General features: G+C 36.0%; 1 protein-coding gene across 2 annotated transcripts in view; it reads left to right on the plus strand.

The window, feature by feature from the left end:
- CDH12 (cadherin 12) overlaps positions 1–16,177 on the plus strand; it is a gene marked incomplete at both ends in the record, with an annotated part of 155,738 nt that extends 139,561 nt beyond the window's left edge. For both annotated transcript variants that reach the window (XM_083864680.1, XM_083864681.1), the window contains 5 exons: positions 167–303; positions 7,503–7,624; positions 8,236–8,353; positions 11,891–12,142; positions 15,681–16,177. In XM_083864680.1, the coding sequence (XP_083720806.1) occupies positions 167–303; positions 7,503–7,624; positions 8,236–8,353; positions 11,891–12,142; positions 15,681–16,177 (1,126 nt within the window). The remainder of the gene's footprint in view (positions 1–166; positions 304–7,502; positions 7,625–8,235; positions 8,354–11,890; positions 12,143–15,680) is intronic.
- Positions 16,178–16,918: the final 741 nt, after the last annotated feature.

Here is a 16,918-nt window from a genome sequence, read left to right on the forward strand (position 1 = left end):
AAAGAAAAGAAATAAACAAATCATTCTTTATTGTCTTCATCCTGTGAGGATGGTAGTAGCTGTGAAGAGAAAAATAACAAAACTTGAGGTGGCTACACTGTTGCTATGATAAATGAGTGATCTTTGCACATTTGCATCTACTTTCTTTAATATTTTTCACCTACAGATACTTCATGGATTGGAAGAACGATGTGGACAGCTACTTTACAATAGATGCTACTGAAGGAACCATTGCTACTAATGAATTACTGGACAGAGAAAGCACAGCACAATACAATTTCTCTATAATTGCAAGTAAAGTTAGTAAGTATGACACAAACCGAATTAATATGCTAATGGGGTATTTTTCTCAGAATGTAATGCTCAGGTATAAATATAATGTGAAGAGTGCTTCAATTGCCAAGAGTTTATTTAAGGAGGTTCAATGAATATCATTTTCCCAGGCTCGTGAGGATAATTGTGATGTTCTATCAGCCCTGTTTAGCAAGGTTTTGCTAGCAGGCCTCATGTAACCACAGCTCCCATAGAAGCTGAAAAACCTTTTGTCAGCATGGAGAGCACAAGGAGCTGTATGGGTGCCTTCCAGTCCTGATTTTTGATTTTGTAAGTCACCTCATTTGAAATTAGGTTAATCAAATAACAGGTCTGTCAATGTGCTTTTTGAAGGCAGAAAAATATAAAGAGTCATTTGATACTCAGATAAAAAGTACTCTAAAATTAAGTTAAGATTTAGTGCCCTAAATGAACGAATCTGTGTTCTGCATCTCTGTTTTTGTCTATTCTCTCTGCCCAAATTTAATGCCTAACCCCTTCTTTTCTTTTCCTATGTAATTTGTGGTGGGATAATTTCATTTCTTATCTTTGTGTCTTCTGCATAGCCTCTTTTTTTAATAAGAAGTCCCTTCTTCCACTATATCACGTACCTGCAACTTTCTTCATTGCTATCCATGAGTGTGGTATTTCTCATTCATGTTCTTGTCAAATTTTAACTCTCATAGGTGTGTCTCATGCTTTGAGTACAAGTCTTTTGGTTACTCAGCAGTTGAGCAAAGGCTACAGAATTCTTTCTGTTGACATTGAAAGGCTATAGAAGAGGGTTCTGCTGTATTTCTTATTCATTCTATGTTGTTTATGCATCAGAATAGGCAAATTTCTATAGCAAGGAACATTTTTTCCTCAACGTATTTCTTGGCTGAGTCTTCAAAAGTTAATACATGCTACTAAAAGGAAGAGGGAGATTGAGGAAGCAGAGATGGTATATATTATCTCAGATTAAAAAAACTCAAATTCTCAGTTGTAGTTTTCTTGAAAAGAACCATGGACTCACTCCTTGGAACCTGAAAATATAAAGAAAACAGCAGTCAAACGAACACTTGAATTTTATTCATAGATTGGAAAAGACATACACTGACAGAGAAGCCAAAACTGTCAGAAGTGGTTGAGTCCATGGAGATACATATGCAGGTGTATATTCACAGAAAATCTAGCAGAACTGTAATTTGTTTCCAGAGAAACTGAAAGGCAGGCAGATGCAGAAATAAGGTCTCATCATGGTGTATGTTTTAGTAAAGCTTAACTATTTAGACTTAGTAGTGGGAAAAGGACATTTGAGATTTGTAATTTTTTTTTCTGCAGTAAGAAAAGTTTTAGTAAACTTGATTTGAATCTATTTATTATTCCCAAGAGTAATTAAAGATGTCTAAATCCCGGAAATTTATTTTTTCATGGACATATATATACCAGTATGACATTCAACCAGAGCTGTAGCAAATACTATATATTTTGAAATCCCCAATTTTATCAATTGCTAGGTTAAGAACCTGCACCTAAAACATATCTGTGTTTCATTGCAGCGTATACCAAAATATTTATATGTTGATCGTTTCCTATAACAGTCTATAATTGTTTACAACAATTTTTATATCTCTGCTATACTAGTAACTGGCAAAATTTGGGAGGATTTGAGGTATACTAACTGTCAAAACATTGTTTGCAATTGTCTGACTAAGAGCATAGAAATAAAGGTGGAGGATTGAGGGATGACACACTGCACAAAAGCAAAAAATAACAGAGAGAAAAAAAATGGAAAAAGATTGAGGGGAAATTGCTATATTTGAAGAATTATTGATATAACATTTGCTGTCCATTGCTGACAGAGAAACTGAAACTGTCATCCCTTTTTACGGAGAAAAACACATTGAGACGTGCCTTGACATATACACGACTGTGTAAAAATGTGGCCCAGTATTGAAATTTGCTGCAAAAACTTTCTTCAGAATAGAACAGACAGTATAGTTATTAAAGTATTTTCACTTCCTGGTGACCTTATCTCTCTATAAGGGCATATATATATAAAATATATCTTTATAAAATAAGAATAAATAAGCAGACTCATAACTAGTAGCAGTCAGATTATGTTATTTAAAAAATTTATTGCTAAAATTTTGTTTTGTCATTGTGAGAGAATAGCAACAACACCTCTGATACTTTTAGGCACATCCTAATGGTCATTTTGTAAACTACTTTTTCTTGAATTGTCCCTGAATGGAGATGTTTTTAAACAGGAGATGGATGATTGTTCTGCAGACATTCTGCTGATGAGACAGACACAAAGGCAGCTGAATGCAGAACATCCCTAACCCGTCCACAGATATAAAGTTCAGATTTTATATAGAACGAAGTGCTTGAGCAGGTGGAGGAGGTTTCAGACTCACACTCTTTTCCCCCATTCCACTTCCCAATTCCTGTGTACTTCTTTTCATTACATGATTAGATTTCATTGTAGATTGTTGTTTTGTTTTTTAATTCTTAGAATAACTCCACATCCTAGTAGCTTGAATAGTTTCTTTCTGAACATTTTTGATGCCACAAACTAACAAGTATTCAAACTAACAAGTTAAACATGGCTCTCATTCATTTCAAGCACAAAGGCCAGCTGGCATGAAGTGGCTTATTTCTATGCTTTCTTACCTTCCAGAGTCCCCACATGTAAATCAATCCTTTAAGAGTAGTCCCTGCCCTCACTAATTCCCAGCACATGCTATGAGTTATCCACAAGAACACTGGTTACCCTAGGCCAAAATTGTACCAAGAGCTGCTATAAGAGCATAATGGCATTAAAAAATCACAGTCCACTGTACAAAATTCCTCCACATGCTGCCTAATTACCTAGTATGGAAGTGGTCTTTCTGTTTTACAAAAGAGGAGATAGATAAAATGCATAAGAGCTTCTGCTTTCCTGTCCTCAATGTATAATTTAAGGATAAAAGTAAAGTAATAATCCTTTCTGTCAAAACCATCTTCCCAACCCAGCTAAGTCTAGGCCCAAATTTTGAAAATGTTAAAGAAACCTCACCTTACATCTCAAGATGGTGTAGACCTCCTGCATACCATAACTGGGATTAAGAATCAGCAGTTCTCCTCAATAGTCAGTATCGATTTTCTCAGATACCTTGGATTTTCACAAGTTCATTATTCAAAGAATGTTAAATGTTTTCTACTCCTCTAATAGCTTTGAACCATTAAGATGTCGACGAATGATGGTAATGAAGCAAAAAAAGGAAGCAGGATGGTCACTGTCTTACAGACAGGAAAAACAAGGGAACATGAAGTATACTAATTAATACTATTTAAAAAATTAACGAAGCTAATTAATTTTCCTATATCTTGCAGACAGAATTGAAACATGAAATCAGTTTATTAATTTCTAGGCTCATCATTTATGTTTGTCTTCTCATTTGTGCAATCTGGGTTCAAAAGGCATAAGCAGAGGTTTTTAGTGATTCACTCATTGATACCAGCATTTTTGTCACTGTTGTGTTCACAGAGTTCATAAACACTTGCTTTTGAGAGAAACAGCAATCAAAAACCAGAGAAAATGGAGGTCAAGTCAGTAAAGTAGTATTTTAAATGCAATTCTTCATGCTTGTTCACATCAAGTATTACAGGTCTTTGGTATTATATATGAATTCAAAGCTGTTCACAATCTTTTTGCAGTCTTCATTTATATACACAAGTAGTTAAAGTGATGTCAGTGTAAACCAAAAAGAAAATCATATAAACAAAATGAAAACATGAAATAGGCTCATCTTAGGCTCTGGTAATTCTGTTTACTTTCATATCTGACTTTTCCAGACCATTTATGCAAGGTAAAATTCTAGTTTGCTGAAATACTTAGGAAGAGAAGATTTTGGCCTCCAACACATCTTTCAAAGAACCACAGAAAATAAATCAGATACCATCAATGAGAAATAAATGTAAAAAGTGTGCTCATATTCAAGTATCTTTCCAAAGCATGCTATCCTGTTGTGATTTTGAGGGAGAAAAAACATCCTTTTGTTAATTTTAAAAATATAGGTCACATACTACCTAAACTGCTGCAAACAGCAGAAAAAAGTAATTTATGCAAGCTACTTCACAAAAATATGACCTAAAAGGCTTCTTAAAGAGACTGACATGTCTAACAAATTATCAGAATTATCTGATATTTCCATGTACATGATGCATAAATATGCTGGTGTCCAGTGCAGCTTTACCAGCTGGCTCTCTCACCAGTCACAATATGAAGAGTAGAGCCTTGTACCTTTGATGTTTGGTGGGTCTGAACCTCAGGCTGAAACGTGGTTACAGCATGGAAGAAGGAACACTCTCACGTGGGAAGCAGACAGGTTTATCCCACCCCGAAACCCACCTGAAGCATGAATCTCATGGGCTCAGGTTGCCCATTAAGTACCAGGGGCGTCGCCCAGTCAAGGAGATACCCAGAACCAATCCCAGGGAAGGGTGGAGTGACCAAGAAAAGGGGACAATTGGCAGGGCCATCTATGGACAGCAAGGGGCGTGGGGAACTTGATACCTGGCTGAGTCACCCTGAAGCCTCACTAGAACTTTTCAGGCTTTAGGGTGTGGCGGCAGTGATTGACAAGATCCATCACCAGGGAAAGACCACAGGGAATTGGGGATGGGGAGATGTAGGGATAAACCATTATAAAACCAATAACAAGATGTACAGAACTTTGGAGCCCAAAATGCACACTGCAACACATGAATTTTGAATACATTCACTGTTTTATTGGAAAGCCATTGTGAACATATTCCTAAAAGGATATGAACACTTATGCCTGTATTTTGGTGGTGATGCATTAATCTCTAATCTGAATAATGTCTCCTGTATCCCTGTTTCTCAGTGTTGTACCTTAAAATGAACACACACACACACTTGAAAACATCTAAAGCAAAACCTGAATTACTCCATGTGGGTTGATGTGTCTTTTTTCAGTGAGTACTGCTAGGAGGGAAGTTTTAAGCCATATTGTTTCTCCCAGTAGCTGTGTGAATTTGACCTGTTCAGGGATTTTCTGATCTCTCTGTGGAGGTTCTGCCTTCTACTGAATAAAATAACTTTTTTTAGGTTTTTTTATTATTATTATTTCCTAGTATACAAAGGAACCAATTCAACTGTGAACAAGTGATCTAGATTTCTTCCAGCTCTTCAGGCACTTAAAGAATCAGTGCCTAATTGAGTTGCTGGACCAAACTGTGCCTTTGATTGTACTGCACAATGCCTTTTTCCACAGAGACATTCTGCAAGTAGGAGTGATGCTGAATGGGAAAGGAACGAGAATTCAAAGACATGTCATTATATATTTTCTCTATTAAATATTAAATATTTCTCTATTAAATTCATAGGTAGGGACTGCAAATGTGTAATCTAAGTAGTGCATTTTTTTGTTGTCTTCTAGATTCCAAGCTGGTTTTATAGCATGGTCAGTTTATCTACTACTTGTAAATAGGTAAAAAACAAAGTTCATCTTGCAGCTAGTCCTATACAACTAGGAAATCATTGGGGAATATCTTTGGTTTTGACAGAGGTCTCCTGAAATTACTACTGAATTTAGTAGTTCCTAGGAATAAGGAGGAAATCATGAAAAATTTTTACAGTGACAAAGTGAAGAGACTTTGCACCTTGCTCTGTTATTTATAAGCAAAAGAAATGCCAAGCATTATACAACCTGCCAAGAAAGTGCCCAATTAAAATAACATGAAGTGTCCATTGAGGGCCACGAAGAGGATCAGAGGGTTGGAGCATGTCTCCTATGAAGACAAGTTGAGAAAATTGAGCTTTTACAGCCTGAAGAAGCGAATGCTCTGGGATGACCTATTTGTGGCCTTCCGGTAGCTGAAGGAAGCCTACAAGAAAGCTGGACATTTGACAGCAGCGCGTAGTGACAGGACAAGGGGGAATGGCTTCAAACTGAAAGAATGTAGATTTGGATTACATATGAGGTAGAAATTCCTTACAGTGAGGGTGCTGAGGCACTAGCACAGGTTGCCCAGAGGAATTGTGTGTGGCCCATCCCTGGAAGCATTCAAGACCAATCTGGAAGGGACTTTGAGCAATCTGGTCTAGTGGAATGTGGCAGAGATCTTGGGACTCAATGATCTCTAAGGTTCCTTCCCACCCAAGCCATTCTATGATTCTATGATTCTGTGATTTTATGATTTATTTCTGAAGATTCAAGACAACTTCTCTTGTATTTAAACACGTTCCATGCTATTATTCCAATACCACTCTGATTTATAGCATAGATTTTTTCACTAGTTAACTGTTTCTGCCACTCACCTTAAGTGAAAAAGGGTAAAATAATTATACTTTTGACTCACCAGCTATATTATTTTTCATCTATTTGCTATTTTTCAGAAGGTCTCAGCATAAAGTAAAAAAGAACATTATCTGCTTCATATTGAAATAGTGTCTGTTTTGTCAAGCATTGCATTTGTGAGTGAACTTGTTTATAAAATGCATCTAGTGTCTGATGAAGATTATCAATAGAGGAAGGACAGTGGAAAGAAACATGGTGTATACTGCTGTTTAACATTATTTTTGCACAAGAGCATTTGCTGCCTGAAAACACTTTTTCAGTGAAAGAAATACCTTCCACAGCATGGGCAAATAGTTGAATGCTAGCTGTGCATGTTTCACTGCTAAGTTTAACACTGACTCTGTCTGGCTTTCATCAACATTTTGTTTTTTCATATCTTTCTCTTTTTCTCCACCTTCTAAATTGGTATGCTCTGCTTGTCTCCTTAATACCTTGAAGATGTAAACAATGGCCAGGCAAAAAATATTGATTTTCTGCATTTAGCTGTGGAAAACAGAATTCAGTTTTAATCATTGGAAGTGTTTTCCACAGGCTTAATGGAAAGTGGTCTGAGAAAAGTTTGCATTCTTAGTAACAGGTATAACTTCACTTTTTTTTTCCTATTTATGCTCTGATAAACATAATCAAGCTGATTGATTCTTTAACCCATGAAGAGTAATGGATCAAGATCTGCTACAAATTGATAAGAAGTTTGGTTCTGTTTTCTTCGTAGTTCAAATCAGAAATAAGTGGAAGTCAAGGGCTTTTGGGAGTCACAGTACTGATGTCACAAGATTATGGTAGCTTATGAGACTAGTGACAACAACAAACATAACACTTTTCTTCTAAAATTATTTATAGGTAACCCACTATTAACCAGCAAAGTCAATGTTATAATAAATGTTTTGGATGTCAACGAGTTTCCTCCTGAAATTTCAGTTCCATATGAGACATCTGTATGTGAAAATGCCAAGCCAGGACAGGTATTTCAAATTTGTAATGCTTGCTTTTTTGCATTTTTTTTTCCTTATAATTTATAGTAGTAGAAATTTATGGGCTTAAAAATTACATAATGGTCAGAATTCTTCTACAAACAAAATTTTTGTGTTAGAAATATGTATTGGAATTCTGTTTGCTGACTTTATGGTCTATTTACAGTCTATTTTTTTAAAATTTTCTCCAATTATATGGGCCTAAGGCACCCTTTACTGTGCATTTAGTAGCTTTGAGAAGACCAAGAATCCCTTTCTTAAAGGGTTGTAACTGTGACAGAACTAGTAGCAGATAAAGTGAAGCATAACCATTCAACCAAAAGCCATTGCTAGCATTTTAATATAAACAATAAATATTAAACACGTTGAATATACAGTAAATCTTTCTGATTTTCATCAGATATGTCAAATCAAGACCTTCTGAGTTCTCTGGTGGTTATAGAATTCAGATGTCTTGCCTCCACTGTCCAGTGTATTAAGGGAATGGGAGTAATCCAGGAAGATTTCACTTTCAACTGTTTTATTTGATGTTCATTTTGCACTTTTACAAAACTGCTTCTTTTTTGAAGAGTGAACTGACCTCAGAATTAATCTTGTTTCAGGTGATACAGACTATCACTGCAGCAGATAAAGATTTGTCACCAGCTGGACAAAGGTTTTCCTTCAAACTGTCATCTGAGGCTTCCAACAAACCAAACTTCACAGTCCATGACTACAGAAGTAAGTTGGTTACCCGTATCTCTTTTTCAGAGCAGCAGACTGTAGTTACAATGACAAATATGTTTACTTTCAATTACAGTTGTGTCTACACACCTAACATTTTTCTTTGACATTTCTAATTACTAAACTCTCTGGGACTTTCATTAATATAAATTCAGGTCTTGCACCTTTTCTTATTTTTAGGGGCAGGAATTATCAGAACACCAAAGGCTGAGATTTCCCTACAGGCCTTCAAAAACACTGCTACCTGTTTTATTTTCTTCCTTTTATCATTCAGTATCTCAGGAAGAATCCCTATGCCAATGCAGGTATACCTTTAAACAAGGCACTATTGCTGTCTTGTTTAAATACTTTGACTTTGCTAACCATTTTCAAAGTACACAGATATTGTGCTTTCTTGAAGATACATAGTCCTGCAGAAGAGTGAGTTCTAAATATGTACAGTGCTGCTGATGTACAACACCCTTAATAACTTGGAGATTTATACAACTGACATACTTGATTTTTCTTCCAATTTTTGTCATAAAGGATTTTTTTCCTTATTAACTTGAGCTCTTTTGTTTGATGTCAAGAACAAATCAAGACAAAAAAAATCTTTTTTTCTATGGTAAGCATCTTCAAGGATGTAGTCTTATGAACAGACACAGCTAAAATAAAATAAACTGTAGTAAATTTTCACTACTAATTACTTTAATAAAATAAGAGAAAAATAAGTGTTGGAGCTATTAGATGATCTTTAAATAACTGTGATAAGCTTTTAAAATAAAAAGAATTACATTGCACTTAAAAGAAAGAACACCTAAAACCTTCCAAGAAAGTTCAAAAACATTTGACTGTACAGGTTGTAAGTATCACTATCTAAAAAAATACATAATTCTTAATTTTTTTAATTGCTCTTTTCAATTTAAATATGAGGTTACTTAGATTGTGAGGTAAAGGTTCTTTTTTTCTTGTCTATTTCATAAAATATGCTTTAACTTCACCAAGGTTTTTATTTTTTCAAATAATTGCAAACTTTTGCTTTAAATAGAAGTCTTATCAGGTAATTTTAACAGATTTAATTAATCAAAAAAAATCTTTAAACTTACTAAGTCTGTATAGTAATTATGGCTTTTGTAAAGTGTGCTTAGCATATGAGTTTGGTGAGGAAATTGTTCAAATATTATTAGATAATTAAATTTCCCTGTTTAAACCAGTAATGTTGACACTGAGATGACTTTGAATCTCAGTAATCTGCTAATAAAGTTTAACTACTGTATAAAAACAAGTGCAATATTCTGATAAAAAATGGAAACCACCAAGATACAGACTTTTAAAAGCACTTCCTAACACTTAAAAAAAAGAAAAAAGAAGGAAGAAGAATGCTATTTGGTACAAAGTAAGGAACAAAAAAAATAAACCCATAAAAATAATTTTTCATTATCAATGATTTACAGAGGTATTAGAGAAAGATCTGTCCAAACAAAAACCCTGTCTTTGCAATGTCTTCTGCCTTTTGTTTGCAAAAAGGTGGAGGAAGGTTTGTTCTGTCCACAATTTTGTGGTATAATAACATAACCTTATTTTCACTACAGAAATCTTTTAAAAACAAGTACCATCTTCTTTTAAGTTAGCAATTATGTTAGTAACAGGCAGGCACTTTGTAAAAGCATTTTTTTCTATTTTTTGAAGACACAGTGTTGTTCACTGTGGTACAATGAATGCTTTTAGAAATAAAGGTGGCATTTAAAATTTTCAAATAATCAAGAATCTCCATGCTATTCTATACAACTGAAAATCATGGAAGGTTGGATACCTCAGCACGTATAACATTCTTGTGCTGCCCCCAAGAGAAGCCAGGCCCCACACTTCAGAATATTAGTTAATAAGGACTGGAGCAAGACAGAAGCTCAAGGTTGCCTTTCAGCAGCACTGAGATCAATCCACTGTGTTAATAGAAGTGATGCCCTGGCAGAGCTGGAGTGCTCCCAAAGGGACTGCACATCTCCCTCTTCCTGTCACTCTGCTCTCTAAAGAGCAGCTTCCATGTGGACGACACTCCACTGCTCATTCAAGAGACAGAATTTCCTTTTCTCACACATATCCTATAAATTAACTTATTGCAAACAGACTGAAGAACCAGGAGCTATCTCAACTTCTCTAGGCCCATCTGTGTAGAGTTCAAACACCTGCCTGTGTTCATACTCTCAAAAGAACTTTGAACAATTGGAATGGGTCATAAAAGAGAAAAAAAACTGCACAAAAGTAAGGAGTTAGGAGGTTGATCTCATTGAGTTTTCTTAAAGGGGGATAGAAAGCATTGTAAGAAATTAATATGATCTTCAGTGATTCAATTAGAAGAAAAAATTAAAGAATATAAATAATTCTAATAATAGAAATATAGAAAAATAATTAAAATAAGACTAAACTGAATGTCTTCAAATTAGTTCTTAAACTTTTTCTACAGTGTAGGTGATTAATCATAGAGAGAAAGAAAAAGCTTAAGATGGAAGCTGGTTTGATTCAAACTATTCTGAGACATTTTTCCTTTTCAAAACTAAGTGTAACTGAACTTGACCTATCTATGTCTGAGTTTGATAAAAAGGAGGTGTCTGAAGCATTTTTTTAGCTGTGCACCTCCTTGATGGTGTCTGATCATAACATACTTAATTTTGGATATTTAGGGTTCCTTCTTATTGTTCTTAATCAGAACTCCATAGCAGTATTTGAGTGTGAAATTCAGAGCCCTTAATCCTTCTATCTCGTAACAAACCTCTCAGTGAAAACCATTGTGTGACATCTTGTAAAAAATATAATAAAGAATGTGGGTTAGATGGAAAACTAGTAATTGCAGCAGGTTACTTTCATTTAGTTCTGTCATTTCATTGATTCCCTGCTAAATTAATTTTGGTTTTGCTTTTAATGTAATTCTTTCAATATTTACTTCATTTTCTTGCTACTTTGTTTGATTCTAGAAAAGCAGCAATAACTAACTGGGAAGAAATGACAAAGTCTAGAAATGGACTGATTGATGGAAACTGTACTGGTTTTTAAGTACTCAGTTAATTTCTTTTGTTATTCTTAATGGGGCAGGAAAGCTAAAATAATTGCATATTGTCCAGATATATTATTTGGCATTTTTCAAGAAATTATGACTCTAAATTCATATGCAATCAAAATCCTTTGGACCACAGGCTTGGAATGAAAGGACATCAGGGGAAAAAACCTGAAAAGTCTTCAGAATCATACTTGTAATGCTTTATTTTTTTTTTTTTTTTTTTTTTTTTTTTTTTTTTTTTGTTATTTTTATCTTCTTTGAAATTTTTAGCCATTAAAAGGTTTACAAGAAAAGGTATATTGTTTAAGGCTCTGCAAAAAACAACCGTACCAGTCGGAATATAATACCTTCCTGTAATGGCAAAGCATGGCAATTGCATAATGCATGTAATTTACCTAGTTTCAAATATGAAATGCCAGCCTATTACTGAAGGTGATACAAACTACAATATGAAATGAAGTACACAATAAAAATCTGCTAATGGCTGTCATGTTTTACAGACAACACAGCTGGGATTGAAGCCAGGAGAAATGGCTACAGCAGAAGGCAGCAAGAGCTGTACTTTCTTCCAATAGTAATAGAAGACAGCAGTTACCCTGTCCAGAGCAGCACAAACACTTTGACTATCCGTGTTTGCAGATGTGATTCTGATGGCACCATCCAGTCCTGCAATGTGGAAGCAATCTTCTTACCAGTGGGCCTCAGCACAGGAGCTCTGATTGCAATCTTGTTGTGTATTGTTATACTTCTAGGTTAGTTCTCATGAAACACTGAAAAGTGCTTTACTCTGATTATTCACTAGTTACACCTAGTTTTTAACAAAAGCCATGGAAAATGTGTGGTAATTTATGTCTAGAAGAATATCCCAAAGCACTGATCATGACCATGAATCTGCTAATCCACGCAATATCTCTTAATGCATTAAGAGAATCAGTTTTCAGTGGCACCCAAATAACTTTTTCTCTGAAATTATTTTAAATGTCTTTGTTAAAAGATTAATTTTTTAGATTATTACTAAGGTAGACAAGTCCTACTGACAGTAACAGCAGTAAGGACATAGTAAGAGCCTTTATTTAATTCATGCCCACTTAAGAAAGAGGAGAATGAAGAAACGGAAGAGGAGAAAATAATTGTAACATAGACTGCTACTGGCCACATCCACATAAAGCTTCACAGGGTGATGTTTTTTATTTCAGGCAGACATGGATTTCATAAGGTGGCATTATAATTTGTTCTACTTTATACTTAAATGCTTCCTTACTTACAGTATATCCAAACCAGTTAGCACTCATGTGCATCTTACTTGCAATATAGCCTTAATCATCTACTCATGAAATAAAACCAAGTTTAAAACTTTTTCAGGCACAATGGGGGTTGCAGAAATCAGTCTTACTCTTAGAGATGATGGCCTATGCCTCCTTAGTGGCTTCCAAGGTCCCATGATAGTCTGATGTGTACCCAAAAATAGCTCCTGACACAAAATATAACAGGTGGAGACCTCATTGCATTCAAATGATGCAGGTGCCACGTAAAGTAAATTACTAAAGGCTCAGGGTTGGATAAATAGCTTCTGAGTAAGAGTGGGCAAAATTCAGGATTTCTGCTCTGTGTCAAAAAATTATGTTGTGAGAAAAATATTTTTTTTCAAACCAGAACAAGAATGGCAAATGATCACACTTCCCATGGAGTAGCAGTTAAATCCACAAATACACTCATTCTGAAGAATTTAAAACAAAACCAAACAACCAACTAAACAAAATAACTTGTGTCAGTTTTTGAAGCAAAAAGAATGCTGTCTCCTTTGCCACAATTCCAGTTAGAGCAGGATGGATACCCCACAACTTCTCTGGACAACATATTTCACTCTTGACATCCTGGTGATAAAGAAGCTTTTTTTTTCTTACATTTTAATGGAATTTTCTCCATTTCAGTTTGTGCCCTTTGCCTCTTGTCCTGTGACAGGACACCCCTCAGAAAAGCCCAGCTCTATCTTTACTTCCATCCGTCAGGCACTAGTTCACAGCGATAAGATCTCCCTGCGTCTTCTCCATAATGAGTAGACCTGTCTGTCTTAGCCTCTCCTTGTGGGGCAGATGTTCCCATCCCTTAATCATCTTTGTGGTTCTACATTGGACTCACTTCAGGGAATCCATGTCTGTCTTGTAATGAGGAGCCCAGAACTGGGCCCAGAACTCCAAGTGTGCATAAGCAGAGCTGAACAGAGGGCAATGACCATCTCACTGTCAGCAATGCTTCTCGTGCAGTCCTGAATGCTGTTGATCTTCTTTGACACAAGGTCACATTGATGGCTCACGGTGAACTTTTCCACCAGGATCACAAGGCCTCATGTATCTAGCTGCTTTCTGGTCAGCTGGCCAATAACATCTACAGTCTGCAATTATTGCTCTCTGTGTGTGGGACTTGGAATTTCTATTTGTTGAACATCAGAGAGTTCCTTTTGGCCCACTCCCTCAGCCTGATGAGAACCCTTTTGAACAGTGGCACGACCACTCTTTTTTTATGGCCTGAAAACTTGCTGACAGTGTACTCAATCCCACCATCCAGGCTATTTATGAAAATATTAAACAAAAGTAGTCCCACTACCAAATCCTGTGGTACTTTATTAGTGACTGGCCTGCATCTGGTCTTTGAAATGTTACTGACAATGTTTACAGTCTCTCAGTTTGGCAGCTTTGCAATCTACCTCACCATCTGTTTGTATAGTCCACACTTTCTAAGGTTTTCTGAGAAGATTGTTATGAAAGGTAATATCAAAAGCTTTGCTAGAGTTTGAATAAAATTATTGCACTTTTCTCCCTTCATCAAACAGTTACCTCATTGTAGAAGGCTAACAAGCGAGTTAAGCACAATTTCACCTTCATAAATCCATGCCTGCTGCTCTGACACCCCTTCTTAGTTTCCAGAATTATTTTCTTCATCACTTTCCTGAAAATCAAGGTGAGACTGACTGGCAGCTGGCTCATTCTTCTTGCGTTACTTGAAGATAGGAGTGACACTTTCTCCAGTTCTCAGGAACCTCTCCCAGTCCCCATGACCTTTCAAAAATTATCATGAATAGCGCCATAATGATAGCAGCCACCTTCCTCATCATTCATGTGTATATCTCACAATATCCCTTCTGTGCAATTCTGTGTCCAGTTTGTTCAAGTATTCCCTAACTTGATCCTTTTCCACCAAGTATAAGTCTTTCTTATTCCAGACTTTCCTTATGCTCTCAGAGATATGGAATTGCTGAAGGACAATTTTACAAAAAAAAAGACAGAGTCAAAGAAGCTGCTGACTAGGCTGGCCTTTTCCGTGTCATTTGGCAGCAGCTCCCCTGCCCCATTCAGCAGTGGACCCACCTTTACTCTATCTTTCTACCTTTCTTTTTCTGTCTTACTCGTACAAGCCCTTCTCGCTGCCCTTCACGTCCCTCCTGAGACAGCACCATGCAGGCTTTGTCTTTCCTAACCTTATTCCTGCGTGTTCAGACTGTCACTGTATTTTCCTCCTGGCTCACCTGTCACTGTTTTCAACTCTCAGATGCCTCTTTTTTTAAATCACTGAGTTTAGTCAAGAGCTTCTTATTCATCAATGCAGGCCTCCTGCTGCCTTTTCTTGATTTCCCGCTCCTCAGGTTGGACCACTGTTGAGTTTAGAGGACAGGATACTTGAAAATCAACCAGCTCTCCTGGACCCCTCTTCTTTCCAGAACCTTATAACATGTAATTTTTTTAAGCAGATCCCTGACAAGGCAAAAATGTACTGTATAAAAAGCTAAAGTAGAGGATTATTTTTTTCTGTATTTTAAAAATTCCAAATTTGAAATTATTCAAATTATTTATTATTCAAAATTCCTTTTTTTTTTTTTTTTTTTTTAATACTTTCTGGGTTGGTTTTTTGGTTTAGGTTTTTTATTCTTGTCTTCAAAGTGTAAATTTAGGGTTCTTTTCTCTATTTTACTATGGAAAATATTTTTTTAAAAAATCACATCTCTGTCTCTCTGAACTAAAAACCTGAAATCCTGTTCAATTCTATTTGTTTACAAAGCAGACCAGTAGTAAAATTATTTGGTACTTTCTCCAGCAGTACAGCAAGCACTTGGGAAAGTTAGACTCAAAGAGCAAATTATTTTTCATTGGCTGGAGCACTGCTAAGCACTACTCTTTTCTAAGGACAAAAGTCCCTTTATTACTTGTGGCTTTCAAAGAAAGATATAATGATGTGTCATCAGACTATTAAATTATTTCTGTGCATGTCTTAACTTCAAGTTGTCTCTCATTACAGTCATTGTGGTACTGTATGTAGCACTGCGGAGGCAGAAGAAAAAGGACACCCTGATGACCTCTAAAGAAGACATCAGAGATAATGTTATCCATTATGATGATGAAGGAGGTGGAGAAGAGGACACCCAGGCTTTTGACATAGGTGCCCTGAGGAATCCCAAAGTGATTGAAGATAACAAAATACGCAGGGACATAAAACCAGACACCTTGCGTTTTACGCGCCACAGACCACCAGCGGAAGATAACACAGACATAAGAGATTTCATTAATCAGAGGCTGAAGGAAAATGATGTAGATCCATCTGCACCCCCTTATGACTCCTTGGCAACCTATGCTTATGAAGGAAATGGATCTGTTGCAGAGTCTCTCAGCTCTATAGACTCCCTCACTACAGAGGCAGATCAGGATTATGACTATCTGAGTGACTGGGGACCTCGCTTTAAGATCTTGGCAGATATGTTTGGAGAAGAAAATTATAACCCTGACAAAGTCACTTAAGTACGACTACAACAGTGAAACAGAAAGAAAAGCAAACCAACAACAAATTTAAAAGATAAACCTAAGCTTTATATAAGACACAATTACTTTGATTATAAAAGACAGCAATTGTTTCCAGCAAGTTACTACATTTATCATACCGTCAGTTTTGGTTTGATTTGCGAAAGAATGATAAATCCTGTAACATACACAGGTTTTTGTTGTTGTTATTTTATTACTCTGGAATTACACTGAGACAAGCTCAGGCCTACAAGGTGCAGTTTACTGACCTGACTTAGAAAGAAGGTAGCTTTCTGGCATCACGGTGGAAGAGTGGTAGCTTTTTCGTAATTCCACTAAAGTGCCTATTGAAACTTTTATCATTTAAGTGGTAAACTGTCTGCTGTGATGGTGTTACAAAACTGAATTGTAAATCAGACACGAACTTTAAGACAAGAAGCAATAGCAACATGCTGACTTCTTTTAGAAAAAAAGTGGATATCACTTCCTGGAGTATCTAATGACTAGAACTGTGGGGGAGGAGGGGGGTGCGAATGTTGTGTTTGGGGTTATGTTTGTTGTCTTTTTTTAAAAGAAAACAGTATGTCAAGACATCATATTTCCTATTCCAAAGTTTCACTGAAAATTAAAATTTTAAATGCTATTGCTTACTCTGAAGATGTAAAGCCCAAATTAAAAAGGACAAGATCTTAGCATACATCAATGAATATTTAAAATGTTCATATGAATACTACATTTTTC

Source organism: Zosterops lateralis, assembly GCF_965231275.1.
Source record: "Zosterops lateralis genome assembly, chromosome: 1".
In the NCBI taxonomy this organism is placed as follows: domain Eukaryota; kingdom Metazoa; phylum Chordata; class Aves; order Passeriformes; family Zosteropidae; genus Zosterops; species Zosterops lateralis.